Source organism: Oryctolagus cuniculus, chromosome 12 (assembly GCF_051225735.1).
Source record: "Oryctolagus cuniculus isolate XC-2025 breed Fujian yellow rabbit chromosome 12, ASM5122573v1, whole genome shotgun sequence".
Taxonomy (NCBI): Eukaryota; Metazoa; Chordata; class Mammalia; order Lagomorpha; family Leporidae; genus Oryctolagus; species Oryctolagus cuniculus.
In genome coordinates, this window is record NC_142878.1 from 36,442,278 (window position 1) to 36,458,066 (window position 15,789).

Below are 15,789 nucleotides of genomic sequence, written 5' to 3' on the forward strand. Positions count from 1 at the left end.
TGATTTACATAATAAATGTACATCCAATAAAAGGTTTTCTGAGACATATACACAGGTACTTCAAAAAGTTTGTGGAAAACAACTAAAAGATGAGTTTATCTTGTTGCAAAAATAAGAATCCTTTGAAATCCATGCACAGTTTTTTCATAATACACATTTTTTCATGAATGGTCTGAAAATCCCTCATTTCTTTCTCTCTCTCTCTCTTTTTCCCTTTATCTGCTACTCTGCCCATCAAAAGAATCTTTGAAAAAAAGGCAATAAGAAAAGTAGGCCAAAAAATAACTACACAGATAATCCACAAAAGAAATGACCCATATGTATGAAAGAAAAGCCTAAATTTATTTAGTCTTCAGGGCCAGCACAGTGGCACAGCAGTTTAAGATATCAGCTGCAGCACTGGCATCCCATACGGGTGCTGGTTCAAGTACCAGCTGCTCCACCTCCGATTCAGCTCCCCACTAATGTGCCTGGGAAAATAGCAGAAGACGGCCCAAGCCCCTGTGACCCTGCCACTCATGTGAAAGACCCAGAGGAAGCTCTTAGCTACTAGTTTCCTCCTGGCCCAGCCCTGGTCATTGCGGCCATTTGGGGAATGAACCAGATGATACATGCTCTCTCTGTCTCCTTCTAGCCCTGCCTTTCAAATAGTCTTTTTAAAAAAAATTATTTAGTCTTTGGGGCTGGCACCATGTCTCACTTGGTTAATCCTCTGCCTGTGGCGCCAGCATCCCATATGGGCGCTGGGTTCTATTCCCAGTTGCTCCTCGTCCAGTCCAGCTCTCTGTGGCCTGGGAGGGCAGTGGAGGATGGCCCAAGTGTTTGGGCTCCTGCACCCACATAGGAAACCAGGAAGAAGCACCTGGTTCATGGCTTCGGATCAGCACAGCACCAGCCATAGCAGCCATTTGGGGAGTGATCCAACGGAAGGAAGACCTTTCTCTCTGTCTCTCTCTCCCACTGACTATAACTCTGTCAAATAAAAAAATTATTCAGTCTTCATAACTCTATTCTATTGAATAATAAGTACTGGACTTCTCTGTAAAACCAGGCCTTCATTAGCACATTTCCTACCACACACCCAACCCCGCAAAAAAAATCCTTTTCCATGCATATACAAAAGGATCAGATGATGACTAGCAGGTAAAAGCAAATGAGGACTAAAGAAAAACACTTGGATCTGTTGATTAAGTTTTCAAAGGTTAACAAAGGAGTGCACCAGAACATGAAAACAGTGAATACAGAATATTTTGTTTCAGGAACTTTGATGATCAGAAAGAAGTCACATAAAAGCAGCTGTAACAAGCAAGGTGATCTAGGTGAAATTTTTTTTCAAACTAGAAAAGGCTTCCTTTGACTATACCACAGCAAATTTAACACTGGGTTTAACATCACTTTCTCCTGACACGAAGATGACAAAAAAGTATTATTATTGTTTTTTTTTTTTTTAAAGACATAAACTCACAAGGAAAGAGAGAACAGGAGATGAGGCAAAGATGACTGTAAAAACAGAAAATAGAAAGTGATGGAAATGCTAATAGACTCAGGAGACAACAGAGAGCTAAAATCTGAGCCAGAAGATGAGAAAGCTCAAAAGCAGGTTGATTCGATAACACCCAAAAAAAGCCCATGACCTGAAGACACAGATACCTTATATACTCAAGGACTGAAAAAAAGGAGAACTGCCATGAGTATTTGGCACAGCAGGTAAAGGCACAACTTCCGACATTCACATCCCTTATTGGAGTAGACAAATTCAAGTCCCAGACCCACCCAGATTCCTGCTTCCCAATAATGTGCACTTTGGCGGTCAGTAGGTGATGGTTCAAGCAGCTGGATCCCTGCCACCCACATGGCAGACCAAGATTAAGTTCCCTCATCCAAGCCGGCGCCGTGGCTCACTAGGCTAATCCTCTGCCTTGCGGCGCCAGCACACCAGGTTCTAGTCCCGGTCGGGGCACCAGATTCTGTCCTGGTTGCCCCTCTTCCAGGCCAGCTCTCTGCTGTGGCCAGGGAGTGCAGTGGAGGATGGCCCAAGTACTTGGACCCTGCACCCCATGGGAGACCAGGAGAAGTACCTGGCTCCTGCCATCGGATCAGCGCGGTGCGCCGGCCACAGCAGCCATTGGAAGGTGAACCAACGGCAAAGGAAGATCTTTCTCTCCGTCTCTCACTGTCCACTCTGCTTGTCAAAAAAAAAAAAAGTTCCCTCACCCAGCTTAGGTCTGGCTCCACCCTGATCATTCCAAATATTTGGGAAGTGAACTAGCAGGTAAGAACCCTCTCTCTCTAATAAATACACTTTTACAAAAGATTTGCATCTCTGGAAGACAGTATACAGACGAATCATGGATAGGTACACAGGAAACAAAACAATTATTAACATCAGAGAAAATAAAATGCCAGGTATCACAGATCATGTAATCAGAACATATCCTGTGAACCAGATACAATATTTAGAGCGTCATAACAATGCAATCATTGAAAATTTTTCCCACTGAAAAACTGTAACTTTGCTGGGCGAACAGAATGAAAGGAAATATATGTGGATGAGTGGGAGTTGCCCATATTTGTGAGGGAGGAAAATGATAAAAGTTAAATTCTCATTTGATCACCTCTAGAACTACTTCTGTCTTTAGAGCCCAGATAAGGAGTGAGCGTTAAATGCTATCTGCCAATGATTGTCTAAGTGCAAAACATCCTGGCTTACTTTCACTCCTGGAGGAAGAGAGTACCAGAAGAATACACTTGTGTATCCTATACAAAACAGACACCTGTAATTATGCAACAGAACTGCCCTGCTCTGAAGCTAACCAGGAAAAATCTACTCTTGCTCCTAACATGGGTCAGTCATGAGAATGCCCAGAACACTTCTAATTACATATTCACAGGTTAGAGTCCCTATAGAGTACAAACCTGTTTCTGGCTTTCCTGAAGCTGGGAATTTTCATTCAAAGCATCTTTTATTGCTATCTTAAGTCGTTCTTCATTCATTTGAAATATTTTGAAAGTTGTTTTGGCCTAAGTAAAAAAATAGTAAGTTTGTAACAATTTAATACAGTAGCTCATCTTCACAGACTCCCTAGAGCACAGAACTAGACAAAAGCAAAAGCATGCACAATTTGCCAACATAGCAGTGATATTCCAGCAGAGCCATCACAGAACAGCAGGAACAAGGGCAGCCTAGAGTCAGGGTATGCACCTGGCTCCGCCACGAACTTGCCATGTGACCTGAGACAAACGATTAACCTGTTGTCGATGTCTATGTACTATACAGCAGATTTTGCTATTTATTCTGCATCTCCTCTACTAAAATTTAAACTCCATGAGCATTTTCTTATCTTAATATATTAAGTGCAAAGCACCTTCCATGGTGCTCAATATATAGCAATAGCTCAGCAAATATCTATCTAGTATTACAATAAACTTTTCTGAAATACCTCATGAAAAAAATACAAATTTAAGATCCTCTATATCTCAGATCCTAACATTATGTATTATTCCTTAATAATAAAAACAAAATTTTATTATTTTCAAAAGCAACAGACCCACAAGTATTAAACAAATTCAACTTACTTCAGCTACTTGTGATTTGAGGGTTTTTGATTCATCTTCTAGGGACTGTACCCTTTTTGAAATATCTGCCATCTGGAAAGACAATATCAGTCAATAAGTAAGTATTTACTAAATCCCTCCAGTTTCCAAGATGTCATATATGTTAGATATATTGTTAACTTTAGACTTGTTGCTTAAGTGAGGGCTCAACTTAAGAAACCTCATTTATTTAGCCTTATTTTTTTTTTTTTTTTTTTTTTTGACAGGCAGAGTGGACAGTGAGAGAGAGAGACAGAGAGAAAGGTCTTCCTTTGCCGTTGGTTCACCCTCCAATGGCCGCCGCGGCCGGCGCGCTGCGGCCGGCGCACCGCGCTGATCCGATGGCAGGAGCCAGGAGCCAGGTGCTTTTCCTGGTCTCCCATGGGGTGCAGGGCCCAAGCACCTGGGCCATCCTCCACTGCACTCCCAGGCCACAGCAGAGAGCTGGCCTGGAAGAGGGGCAACCGGGACAGAATCCGGCGCCCCGACCGGGACTAGAACCCGGTATGCCGGCGCCGCTAGGCGGAGGATTAGCCTAGTGAGCCGCGGCGCCGGCCTATTTAGCCTTATGTTAGAAGTGATTTTATTTGAAAGCTACTTAACCACAGTTTCTCCTCTCAACTTTGATATTTCATAACATTTAAGTTACACAGGCTCAAGATAAGTCCACCAACATCATATCTCTTTTTTTTTTTTTTTTTTTTTTGACAGGCAGAGTGGACAGTGAGAGAGAAAGAGACAGAGAGAAAGGTCTTCCTTTGCCATTGGTACATCCTCCAATGGCCGCCGCGGCCAGCACACTGCGGCCGGCCAGTGCATCACACTGATCCGAAGCCAGGAGCCAGGTGCTTCTCCTGGTCTCCCATGCGGGTGCAGGGCCCAAGCACTCGGGCCATCCTCCACTGTACTCCCTGGCCACAGCAGAGAGCTGGCCTGGAAGAGGGGCAACCGGGACAGAATCCGGCGCCCCAACCAGGACTAGAACCCAGTGTGCCGCCGCCACTAGGTGGAGGATTAGCCTATTGAGCCGCGGCGCCAGCCCCAACATCATATCTTAGTAAGTAACCTCATACACATCAAGATGTTCCTTAAACTGGACTTTAAAACAGACAAAATCATGTTGTTATCATACCTTTTTAGTATATGTGCTGCTGAAGCGAGCACAGCATACCTTTTTAATAACAGAAACTATTCACTCTATATGTGATTATGCAACTTAAATTACTTATATGAGCTACTTTGATAATGCACATAGAAAATTTTTGTGACAAAATTTGCAACAAAAAAAAACTGTACATGGTGACATCTAGGAAGAGAAAAGAATGCGTCTGGAAAATGTCCCCTCATTTTACAGCCTCCTGTATTCTTTATCTTTTTGTATAGTGCATATAATACTTTAGCCAATATCATTACTTTTTAAAACCTCTTTAACATACTTTTGGTTATACTCTCCTCAAGTACAAAAACCTTACCAATTTATCTTGTTCGGAATGTTTAGATTTCTCCTCTTCTAACTGTTTTTCTAAAAAGAATACTTCATCCTCAAGCTTAGATTTGAAGCTGTCCAGCTTTTCATGGGTTGTCTGAAAAAATAAAAAAAGCCAAATTTGTAACACAGACATAGGAATTTTTAGTTAGGGTCCAGATGAGTACAATCAAACAAATGTACTGTAAGTTTAGCTTATAGATTTTGCTTATTTTTATAACATTAAAATATCAGCATTCTAGCAGTGTCCAGCAAACTTCTTCAGAGTCAGAAAGTGGACATTTCAGGTTTGCAGATAACACAGTCTTTGTCACAACTACTCACCCATGATGTAGTAAAGAGAAACAGGTAATACTAAATGAATGAGCATGGCTGTACTCCAATACAATTTTTTTTTAATGAAAATAGGTTGAGAACCCATTGAGTACAGTTTGCCAACCTCTCCTCTACAGTATTATAAAGGAAAAAATAGGAAAATGACTAATCAATATAATTAATAACATAATAACATCAAGAATAAACTAAAAAATCAATCAAGATTGCTTCATAATATTTGATATTGAATTAGGACATATTTTGTGTAATTTTTTAATTTAAAGTGATTATTGGATTATTCCAACTGGATTTAAATACTATAATAAACATACCTCTGATATTTGTGATCCTTCAACAAACTTGTTTAAAACAAAAAAAATTAAAAGATTCAAAGAATGTAATATAAGCAAAAACAAAAGCAAAATAAATATAATACAGTGGTTTAAAATATACTTCTTTTTACATATTTCCCCAAATGTGGCTATTTATATAGATCTGAATAAGAATTACTCTATTGGTTTGATTTTACCTACAGATTCAAGTACTAAATTTTTAAAACTTTTATCACATATTTTGTATTCAATTATGATTACTATTCTTGAAAATAAATACTATGTTTTTTAAATTACTAAAATTAAAGAAAATTTTCCCAAATATTCAGTTAGTTAATTTTACTCCTAGGTTATATAAATGTACTGCCTTGGTAACATTTTATCTACAATACCAACAAGGTTAAGTAAGTATATTTGCTACCCAGTTTTTCCTCCTCTGTTAGCATTCCAAATGCCTTCTAAAATTCTTTTTTATTTATCAAACTACTAATCAATTACTACTAGGACAGTAATTTTAAAAGTATCAACACTGCTTCTCAGCCTTTTGGCTAAGATCAAATGTAAAGAGTGTCATCAAATGAAACAGAAGATGTTCAACAAATTCTTGAAGATATTAGGTAGCAAATGAAGAAAAAAGAGAATAATAAATTTAGACTCCACAAGGAAATTCTAAATCATGACAAATAGACAGTCTGATGACTACAGACATCAGTGATTAAAAACTGCTAAATGGAACTGAACTATACAACAAAGTAAAATGTCTACCATTCTCTAATTTAATTTTGCATTAAGTAGGCTCCTTCTGTCTTTTGTCACTACTGTTTTTCACACTTCCACCTTTAAACAGTAGCAAGATACTCCCATCACTTACCCTGATCTGTCTTAATTTAGCTAAAAGTAATGTTTTCCTTCCTTACAAAGAGTTGAATCACACCAGGCTCAGGAAAGTCGACTAACAAGGAAACTCCTCACTCAGGACCCTCATGTTGGTAGCTTGAGATTGGGTATGGTGGGAGCATTTACACCACAAAACTTGGCAAATGTTTTTTTAGAGAGCCAGTTGTGAAACGCTTAGCAGCATACCATTACTAAATAATGTAAACTTTTGATCTAATTTTAAATAACTCCTAATATTCTGGAGATTAGGTAAAGGCAAATACTGTCACAATTTAGGTAATTTATTGTTGCCACTAATCCTAAACTTGTTAACATGAATCCCATGTCTCTTTCTGGAGTAAATTTAGCCAAAAAAAGGAAAGGTCACCTTCAAGAAATTCACAGGAAGTACAAAGAGCTTCTACCGAGTAATAAAATTCCAGTGAACTCACTGGAATATGCCTCACTGGAATATGCATCACTCAAAATATGCAGCTTAATAAGCGCTCAAATTTTCACAATATTTTATGCTACCTAATGATCTATTTCCAATGTTTAATTATTTTTAAGTTTTAACATCTAGAGATATTTTTTCACATTTCTTTGAAATACTTAGTTTTGAGATAACATATTATTGTTAGAGTTTATATTATTCAGCGACAATCCTTGTCCCAGCTTTTAAGATTATGCCATTTGTATTTTTTACCTCCAAACTTTGTACTTCTGTTGACTCTTCAAAGCTGGCATCCTTCAAATGTGTCTCTACGCCTTCATACTGAAACAAATCAACACTGTGAGTACAAAGTATAAATCATTTTAATAAAGATCTATTTATTTATTTATTTAATTTATTTGAAAGGTACAATTACAGAGAGATAAAGAGAGAAACAGAGAGGTTTTCCATCCGTTGGTTCACTCCCCAAATGGGTGCAATGACCAGGCCAAAGCCTGGAGCTAGGAATTCCATCACAGTCTCCCACCAGCTGCAGGGGCCCAAACACTTGGGTCATCTTTGGCTACTATCACAGGTACATTAGCAGGGAGCTGGATCAAAAGTAGAATAGCCAAATCTCAAACAGACACCCATATGGAATGCCAGCGTCACAGGTGGCAGTTTAATCTGCTGCGCTACAACACCAGCCCCAAACTATACTTTTATCCCAACTTTTATCTGGATATGAGGTAATACTTGACAGTAGGGACTCTATTTTAGAGCACTAGAGACTATACCTTGAAAAAGCACCCCCCACCATGAGACTCTGGTCTGAAACTATGATTAAAACTCAGACAGTAACAGTACTCATACAATAACAGTACACTGCAACCCACTTGGCAGAGCATAGAAATGCCTTCAAACGTAAAACAGATAGGCTACACCTGGATTAATGTTAAGATTGTAATTTGTCTATTGTCAAGATTGTAACTGATATTAGGCCTTAGGTCAGCTTGACCCTAATAACCACGTATTCCTCCCTGATCCTAGCAACCATGTATTCTCCCCCCCACACACACACACACCTCGTTTTGGTTTTTGCCTTCATAAACTCTGTTGCTTTGAGCTTCAGGGTCAAGAGTTCTTTAGGGCATGAGCCAGCTCTCCACTGCTGGCAATAAAGGATCATCAAATCTTATCAACATGTGGTGCTCCTCTGTTTGTACTTGCTCAGGTACAACCGACAGATGCATGTGAAGCAGACAAAATCTACTTCCACACATATGTTAAATTTACTTGGATTATTTGGCTTTAAGGTCTTCAAATCTGATCACTATTACAAACCAAGCCCCAGTGCTGCTAACCATCGTAAACCACAAGCTCAGGCAATTAATGGCAGAACTTCACAGTAAGACTAAAAAAGTTGTCCAAAATCTGCTTCTTAAGAGAACACAGGTTTACAATTGCTATTAGCATTCTTTACTAAATTTTCTGATGGCAAAAATCCTAATGTATAAAGTATTTTTCAAAGGTTTGTCCAAAAAAGTATATTCACATGTAATCTGTCTGTTATCCTAATAAGAAAATCTCTTCTTTGAGCCTGTTCACTAAACAGAAATCTATGACTAGTCATCAGAAACTTTCACTTATAATTAATAGCACACAAAAAATAACAAAGTAGGGAAAAATAAAAAATAAAATCCTTAAAAGATAGAGATAAATCATCACCAAGTAAAAAATAAGTATAGGGGCCAGCGCTGTGGCATAGCAGGTAAAGCCTCCGCCTGCAGTGCTGGCATCCCATACAGGTACCAGTTCCAAGTTCTTGCTGCTCCACTTCCAATCTAGCTCCCTGCTATGGCCTGGGATAGCAGTAGAAGATGGCCCAAGCCCTTGGGCCCCTGAACTTATGTGGGAAACCCAGAAGAAGCTCCAAGCTCCTGGCTTCAGAACAGCCCCACTCCGGCCATTGTGGCTATTTGGGGAATGAACCAGCAGACGGAAAACCAACCTCCCTCCCTCCCTCCCTCTCTCTCTAACTCTACCTTTCAAATAAATAAATAAATCTTAAAAAAAAAAAAAAAAGAAGAAGAAGAAGAAGAAGAAATAAGTGTAATAAAATATACAATGCTGTAAGATTTGGCAAAATGCACTTACTCCGATACTTAATTTTTAAAAATGGGGCTAGTATTGTGGAGCAACTGGTTAAATCACCACCTGTGGTGCCAGGATCCCACATGAGCAGCAGTTCAAGTACCAGTTTGGATAGGCTCAGCTCTGGCCATTGTGACCACTTAGGGAGTGAACTGGCAAATGGAAGCTCGCTCTCTCTCTTTCTCTCTCTCTCTCAGTCGCTGTCTGTAACTGACTTTCAAATAAATAAATAAAGCTTGGGCTGGCACTGTGGCATAGCAGATAAAGCTGCCACCTGCAGTGCCAGCATCCCATATGGATGCCGATTCAAGTTCCAGCTGCTCCACTTCTGATCCAGCTCCCTGCTACGGCCTGGGAAAGCAGTAGAAGACGGCCCAAGTCCTTGGGCCCCTGCACTCACATCAGAAGACCCAGAGGAGGCTCCCGGCTCCTGGTTTCAGATCGGTGCAGCTCCACCCATTGTGGAAAATTGGGGAATGATCAGTGGATGAGAGACCTCTCTCTGTGTAACTCTTTCAAATAAATAAATAAATTTTTTAAAATAAATAAATAAATCTTAAAGAAGGAGAGGCAGAGTCAGAAAGAGAGACATCGTCCACCCACTGGTTCACTCCCAAATGGCTACAATGTCCAGGGCTGGGATAAGTCAAGGCCAGGAGCCAGGAGCTTCTTCCAGGTTTGCCACATGGGTGCTGGGGTCCAAGCAGTTGGGTCACCTTCTGCTTCTTTCCCAGGCCATCAGCAGGGAGCTGGATCAGAAGTGGAGCAGCTGGACTCAAACCAGTGCCCACATGGAATGCTAGCACTGCAGGCAGATACTTAACCTTCTACACCACAGCACCAGCACCAATAAATAAATCTTTTATTAAAAACATCAGTGTCTTTCCTTCTCTCTGCTTTTCAAATGAATGAATGAATGAATGAATAAGTCTTTTTTATGTGATTAAATTGAAGAAGAGGTTAGTTTTTGGATCAGGCTTCCTACTAATAACAAAAAGAGACTGACAAATTACCACAAAACCAGGATCTGCCTGAAGACCTCTGCAGAGCTACTGAAACAGTAATAATTTAGAAGAAAAAAAAAAAAAAAAGAGGGAATCCTTAGAAAGGTAAGTCTAGGATTTAAGCATCAGTTAAGGTATTGCCTGGCACTGGAGTCCTTGCTCCGATTCTAGCTTCCTGCTAATGTGCACCATGGCAGGCAGCAAGTGATGGCTCAAGTACTAGGGACCTCACTGGGAGAACCAGACTGAGTCCTGGTGTCCTGGCTTCAGACTGGTCAGTGCCAGCTATTGTGGGCATTTGGAGAGTAAAGCAATGAATGGAAGATCTGTCTGTCTGTGTCTGTGTGTCTCTGTCTCTCAAATAAAAATTAAAAAAAAAAAAAAAAACATTTTTTTTAAAAGACCAGTGGATTATGAGGGCCTTAAAAAAAAATAGAGGGCTAACATTGTGGCATAGCAGATACAGCAGTCTGGAGTCCCGGCTGCTCCACTCCCGATCTAGCTCCCTGCTAGTGGCCTAGGAGAACAGTGGGGGATAGCTCAAATGCTTGAGCCCCTGCACTCACATGGGAGACGTGGATGAAGCTCCTGGCTGCTGGCTTCAGCCTGGCTCATCCCTGGCTGTTGCAGCCATCTGGGGATTGAACCAGCAGATGGAAGACCTCCCTCTCTCTCCCTCTTTCAAATAAATGAATAAATCTTTTTTAAAAAATAAAAAAAGGAAATAAATTCCAAAATGTGCCAAAGTAGCTCACACGTTAGGATGGGACCCTGTTAAATGGCTGACTCTTCCAAAAGTGTCTATGTCCTACTACCCAAAATTTCCAGGAGTGCTTAAGTTAAGGATCTTGAGATGGCAAGAGTATCCAGGCTATTCTGGTATGTCCAATTTAATGCTAGTGACCCTTACAAGAGATACGTAAGAGAATCAAAACTAGGAAACAGAGTCATGTGAAAATGGAACCAGAGATTAAGGATGCAGCTATGGGTCAAGGTATGTTTTCAATCTCTAGAACCTAAATGAAGAACAGATTCTCTCTAGGAGCAAGCATAAACAGACTGGCTGATGACTTAATTTAAGCCCATTGATTTCCGACCTCCATTTTTCATTTCTTTCTCTTTTTTTAGGATTTTTTTTAAATATTTATCTTATTTATTTGAAAGAGTTAGAGAGAGAGAGGTCTTCCATCCACTGATTCACTCCCCAAATGGCTGCAATGACTGGAGCTTTTAGGTCTGCCACACTGGTGCAGGGGCCAAATGACAGGCGATCCTCTGCTGCTTTCCCAGGAGTATTAGCAGGGAGCTGGATCAAAGTGGAGCAGCTGGGACTGGAACCATCACCCATACGGGATGCTGTGCTACAGGCCAAGGCTTTAACCTGATGTGCAACAGCGCCAGACCTTTAAAAATTTATTTACTTATTTGAAAGAGTTACAGAGACAGAAAAGAAAGGGTGAAATCTTCCATCCAGTGGTTCACTCCTCCAAATGACCACAGTGGATAGAACAGGCGAAGCCAAGAGCCAGGAGTTTCATCCAGGGTCTCCCACATAGGTACAAGGGCACAAGCAGGTGGGCCACCTTTTGCTGCTTTCCCAGATGCATAAGTTTGTAGCATTCTGTTACAGAGCAATATGAAACTAATACCAACCAAAATTACAAAAATATATAAATAAAAAGTCTAAACCAGAAACAGACAAATCTTTTGAACTGAGGCTTAACAATTCAACCTCTCATTAAGGTACTCTGATCTCCAAAAAAGAAAAGCCTACAAGTCTTCACAACTGAATTCAAAGAATTAATACCAATACTTCCTTGAATTTTCCCCAATAACAGAGCTAGAGGAAACATTTCTTAACATTTTATGAGGTCAAAATGTTCTTGATATCAAGGCAAAAAAAAAAGACACCAAAAGAAAAATCAGTATATCTGATAGACACCAGTGAAAAAATCCTCAAAATATCAGCAAATTGAATTCAACAACACATCAAAAAGGTTAAACGTCATGATCAAGAGAGACTTACACCTAACATGCAAAGCTAGTTTAACACATGCAAATCAATCAATGGAATGCACCACTTTAACAAAATGAAAAATGAAAACCATATCTCCATGTCAGTTGATGCTCAAAAAGTTCAACATCCTTTCTGGACAAAAGCTCTTTTAACAGCTTCACTATGGAAAGTTTCTCAACACAACAGAGACTACTTAGGAAAACTCCACAGCTAACAGCATAATCAGTGGGGAGAAACTGGTAAAAGGCAAGGATGCTCACTCACTCTCATCACTTCCAGCTAACACAGAATTACTATCAAGAGAAATCAAACAAGAAAAGTAAAATTTATTCAAGTCAGGAAGAAAGGAGCAAAATTATGTTTATTTACAGATAGCATGATCCTCTATATAGAAAACCCCAAAGACACCATCGAAAAACTGTTGGGACTAATAAACTGAGTGAAGTTGCATGACACAAAATCAGCATGGCAAGGGCAGGTTTTTGGCATAGTGGTTAAGATGTCACTTCCGTGGAAAGAACAGGTCATCAAAGAAGGAGGTACCTTTTTCTGAAGGGAGGAGAGAACTTCCACTTTGACTATGACCTTGTCTAAATAAGATCAGAGTCGGCAAACTCATAAGGCCTCCATAGCTTTGGCAACTCATGACTGGAGCACAGGGAGATTACTGATGCCATAAACAAGAGTGCCAATTTGTTAAGTCAACAACAGGAGTCACTGTGCACTTACTCCTCATGTGGGATCTGTCCTTAGCGTGCTGTACATTGAGATTTAATGCTATAACTAGTACTCAAACAGTATTTTTCACTTTGTGTTTCTGTGTGGGTGCAAACTCTTGAAATCTTTACTTAATATATGCTAAATTGATCTTCTGTATATAAAGAGAATTGAAAATGAATCTTGATCTGAATGGAAGGGGAGAGGGAGCGGGAAAGGGGAGGGTTGCAGGTGGGAGGGAAGTTATGGGGGGGAAAAGCCATTGTAATCCATAAGCTGTACTTCAGAAATTTATATTCATTAAATAAAAGTTAAAAAAAAAGATACTCATTAGTCAGGACAACACAAAATGAAACCACAATGAGATATCACCCCTACCACAACGGCTATCTAAGATTTGTTCAGCATTGAAGATGAGGAGCAACAGAAAGCCCATACACTGCAAATAACTATTCACCCAGAACTACCTACATGGAGAAATATAGTTTCCTGACTCTAACAGAAATGCTATTTTCATAACTATCTTACCTCTTTCTCAGCAAGGCTAAATTTTTCAAGTAGTTTACATTTTTCTTCAATTAGTTCAGAAAGTTTTACAGCAAGCTTTTTCTCTCTTCCTAAAAAATAAACATTATCATAAGTTATAAGTTTTTAAATTATACACAAAAATGATGAGATCTAAAATATAAAAAATAGAGCTTACCCACATAAAGCCGGCTTCTAACCTGAAATAGATTTTTAACAAAAATTGCATTAAAGCAAATATACAATAAAGTAAATCTAATTTATTTAACTTCTGCCAATTAAAAAATAACAGGTGGTTTCTGTTGCCTTAGTAGGAATATAACTTAGCCAAGTGTTCTATTTCTAATGAGAAAAACTCTACATATTAAAGTCTCCCTATTGAAGAGTCACATTGTGCACTATCATATTAACAGCTCTGAAACGGCTTTACTGTAAAGATTCCTGCTTCATTTCACTCAGCCCATTGTTCCCTAAATACATTGGCCCTCCAAAAAATTATTCTCAGAAGCCTCTAATTATCTAATATCCAAAATAAAAGTCTGAGAAAAGTTACCATAAGAACATAAACCTGAACTGACTATAAAGAAAACTGGGAAACAGACCTTATTCTTCTTTCATCTTTCTCTTTCTCAAATAATGAAAAAGGAAAAAAAAAATTGTAAGAGCACCATTAGGGCTGAGATAACAAAACCCAGCAGAAAAGATACAAGGGAACTTAATCCACATACAGAAATGTATTTAGATAAAACTAAACAAGAAGAATAAGGTATAATAGAATGGGTACAGATGAAAAGTGAGTGAGTGAACTGAAACATTACTTTGAGAAACTCTCTCAAAAGATAACAGAAAACTAAAGAAACTGAAAAATAGGCCGGCGCCGCGGCTCACTAGGCTAATCCTCCGCCTTGCGGCGCCGGAACACCGGGTTCTAGTCCCGGTTGGGGTGCCGGATTCTGTCCCAGTTGCCCCTCTTCCAGGCCAGCTCTCTGCTGTGGCCCGGGAGTGCAGTGGAGGATGGCCCAAGTGCTTGGGCCCTGCACCCCATGGGAGACCAGGAAAAGCACCTGGCTCCTGACTCCTGCCATCGGATCAGCGCAGTGCACCGGCCGCTGGCCGCGGCGGCCATTGGAGGGTGAACCAACGGCAAAGGAAGACCTTTCTCTCTGTCTCTCTCTCTCACTGTCCACTCTGCCTGTCAAAAAATAAAAAAAATAAAAAAATAAAAAAAAAGAAACTGAAAAATAAAAGATAAGGAAGTCAGAAGTAGAAGGACCAACATCTGAAAAACAGTAGTTCCAAAAAGAGAAAATAATTTTTAAATGGAGAATTTCCCATAAGGTACAAAAAGACAATTCTCACACTAAGAGTCTACAGAAGTCTAATGGATAAAGAAAAAATTTCATACCTAGACACATGATATTGAAAGCAGAGTATCAAATTAAAAGACTCTCAAGGGGCCAGCTTTGTGGTGTAGCAGGTTAAGCTGCCGCCTGTGACACCAGCATCCCATAGGGGCACCAGATGCTCTACTTCAGACCCAGCTTCCTGTTAATGCGCCTGGGAAAGCAGCAGAAGATGATACAAGTGCCTGGGCCCCTGCCACCCATGTAGGAGACCCAGATGAAGCTCCTGGCTCCTGGCTTTAACATGGTGCAGCCTCAGCAGTTAAAGCCATTTGGGGAGCAAGCCGGGAATGGAAAATACCTCTCTCTCTCCTTCCCTCCCTATCTCCTTCTTTCTCTCTCTCCCCTGTAACTCTGCCTTTCAAATAAATAAATCTTAAAAAAAAAAAAAAAAAGAACTCTAAAGTCTCCAGAGAATAATCACATACAAATGAGTAAGAATCATATTGATATGAGACTTTTAAGGAACACTAGATATGAAAAAGACGAGAGTAAGTTTCTTTTTGAGAGAGGTCTTCCATCTGCTGGTTCATTCCCCAATTGGCTGCAATGGTCAGAGCTGTGCTGATCTGAAGCCAGGAGCTTCTTCAGGGTCTCTCACATGGATGCAGGGGCCCAAGGGCTTGGGCCACCTTCCACTGCTTTCCCAGGCCACAGCAGAGAGCTGGACTGGAAGTGGAGCAGCAGGGACTAGAACCAGCGCCCATAAGGGATGCCGGCACTGCAGGCAGTGGCTTAACCCGCTATGCCACAGCACCGGCCCCAAGAGAGTAAGGTTTTTAAAATAAGGACAGTGCTTTGGACTGGCCACATATTAGAGGACCTAGGTTCAATCTCCAGCTCCAGCTCCTGCCTCCACTGTCCTATTAATACAGACTCTGGGAGGCAGCAATGATGGTTCAATTAATCGGGCCCTGCCACTCACGTGGACAA

The 15,789-nt window shown here is 40.2% G+C and overlaps 1 protein-coding gene across 41 annotated transcripts in view; it reads right to left on the reverse strand.

Annotated features, from left to right (window-relative positions):
* MIA2 (MIA SH3 domain ER export factor 2) overlaps positions 1-15,789 on the reverse strand; it is a 116,899-nt gene that overhangs the window by 56,445 nt on the left and 44,665 nt on the right. For 15 of the 41 annotated variants that reach the window (XR_016217370.1, XM_051822174.3, XM_008269522.5 and 12 more), the window contains 6 exons: positions 13,632-13,653; positions 13,457-13,545; positions 7,310-7,378; positions 5,067-5,177; positions 3,577-3,648; positions 2,917-3,021 (listed from right to left, as the gene is read on the reverse strand). Coding sequence is in view for 39 of the 41 variants with exons in the window: in XM_051822174.3 (XP_051678134.1) it covers positions 2,917-3,021; positions 3,577-3,648; positions 5,067-5,177; positions 7,310-7,378; positions 13,457-13,545; positions 13,632-13,653 (468 nt within the window). In the remaining 2 variants the exon portion in view is untranslated. Of the gene's footprint in view, positions 1-2,916; positions 3,022-3,576; positions 3,649-5,066; positions 5,178-5,727; positions 5,755-7,309; positions 7,379-13,456; positions 13,546-13,631; positions 13,654-15,789 lie in introns of all 41 variants that reach the window. The other 26 variants (XR_016217369.1, XM_017348272.4, XM_008269521.5 and 23 more) reach the window with 3 other exon arrangements.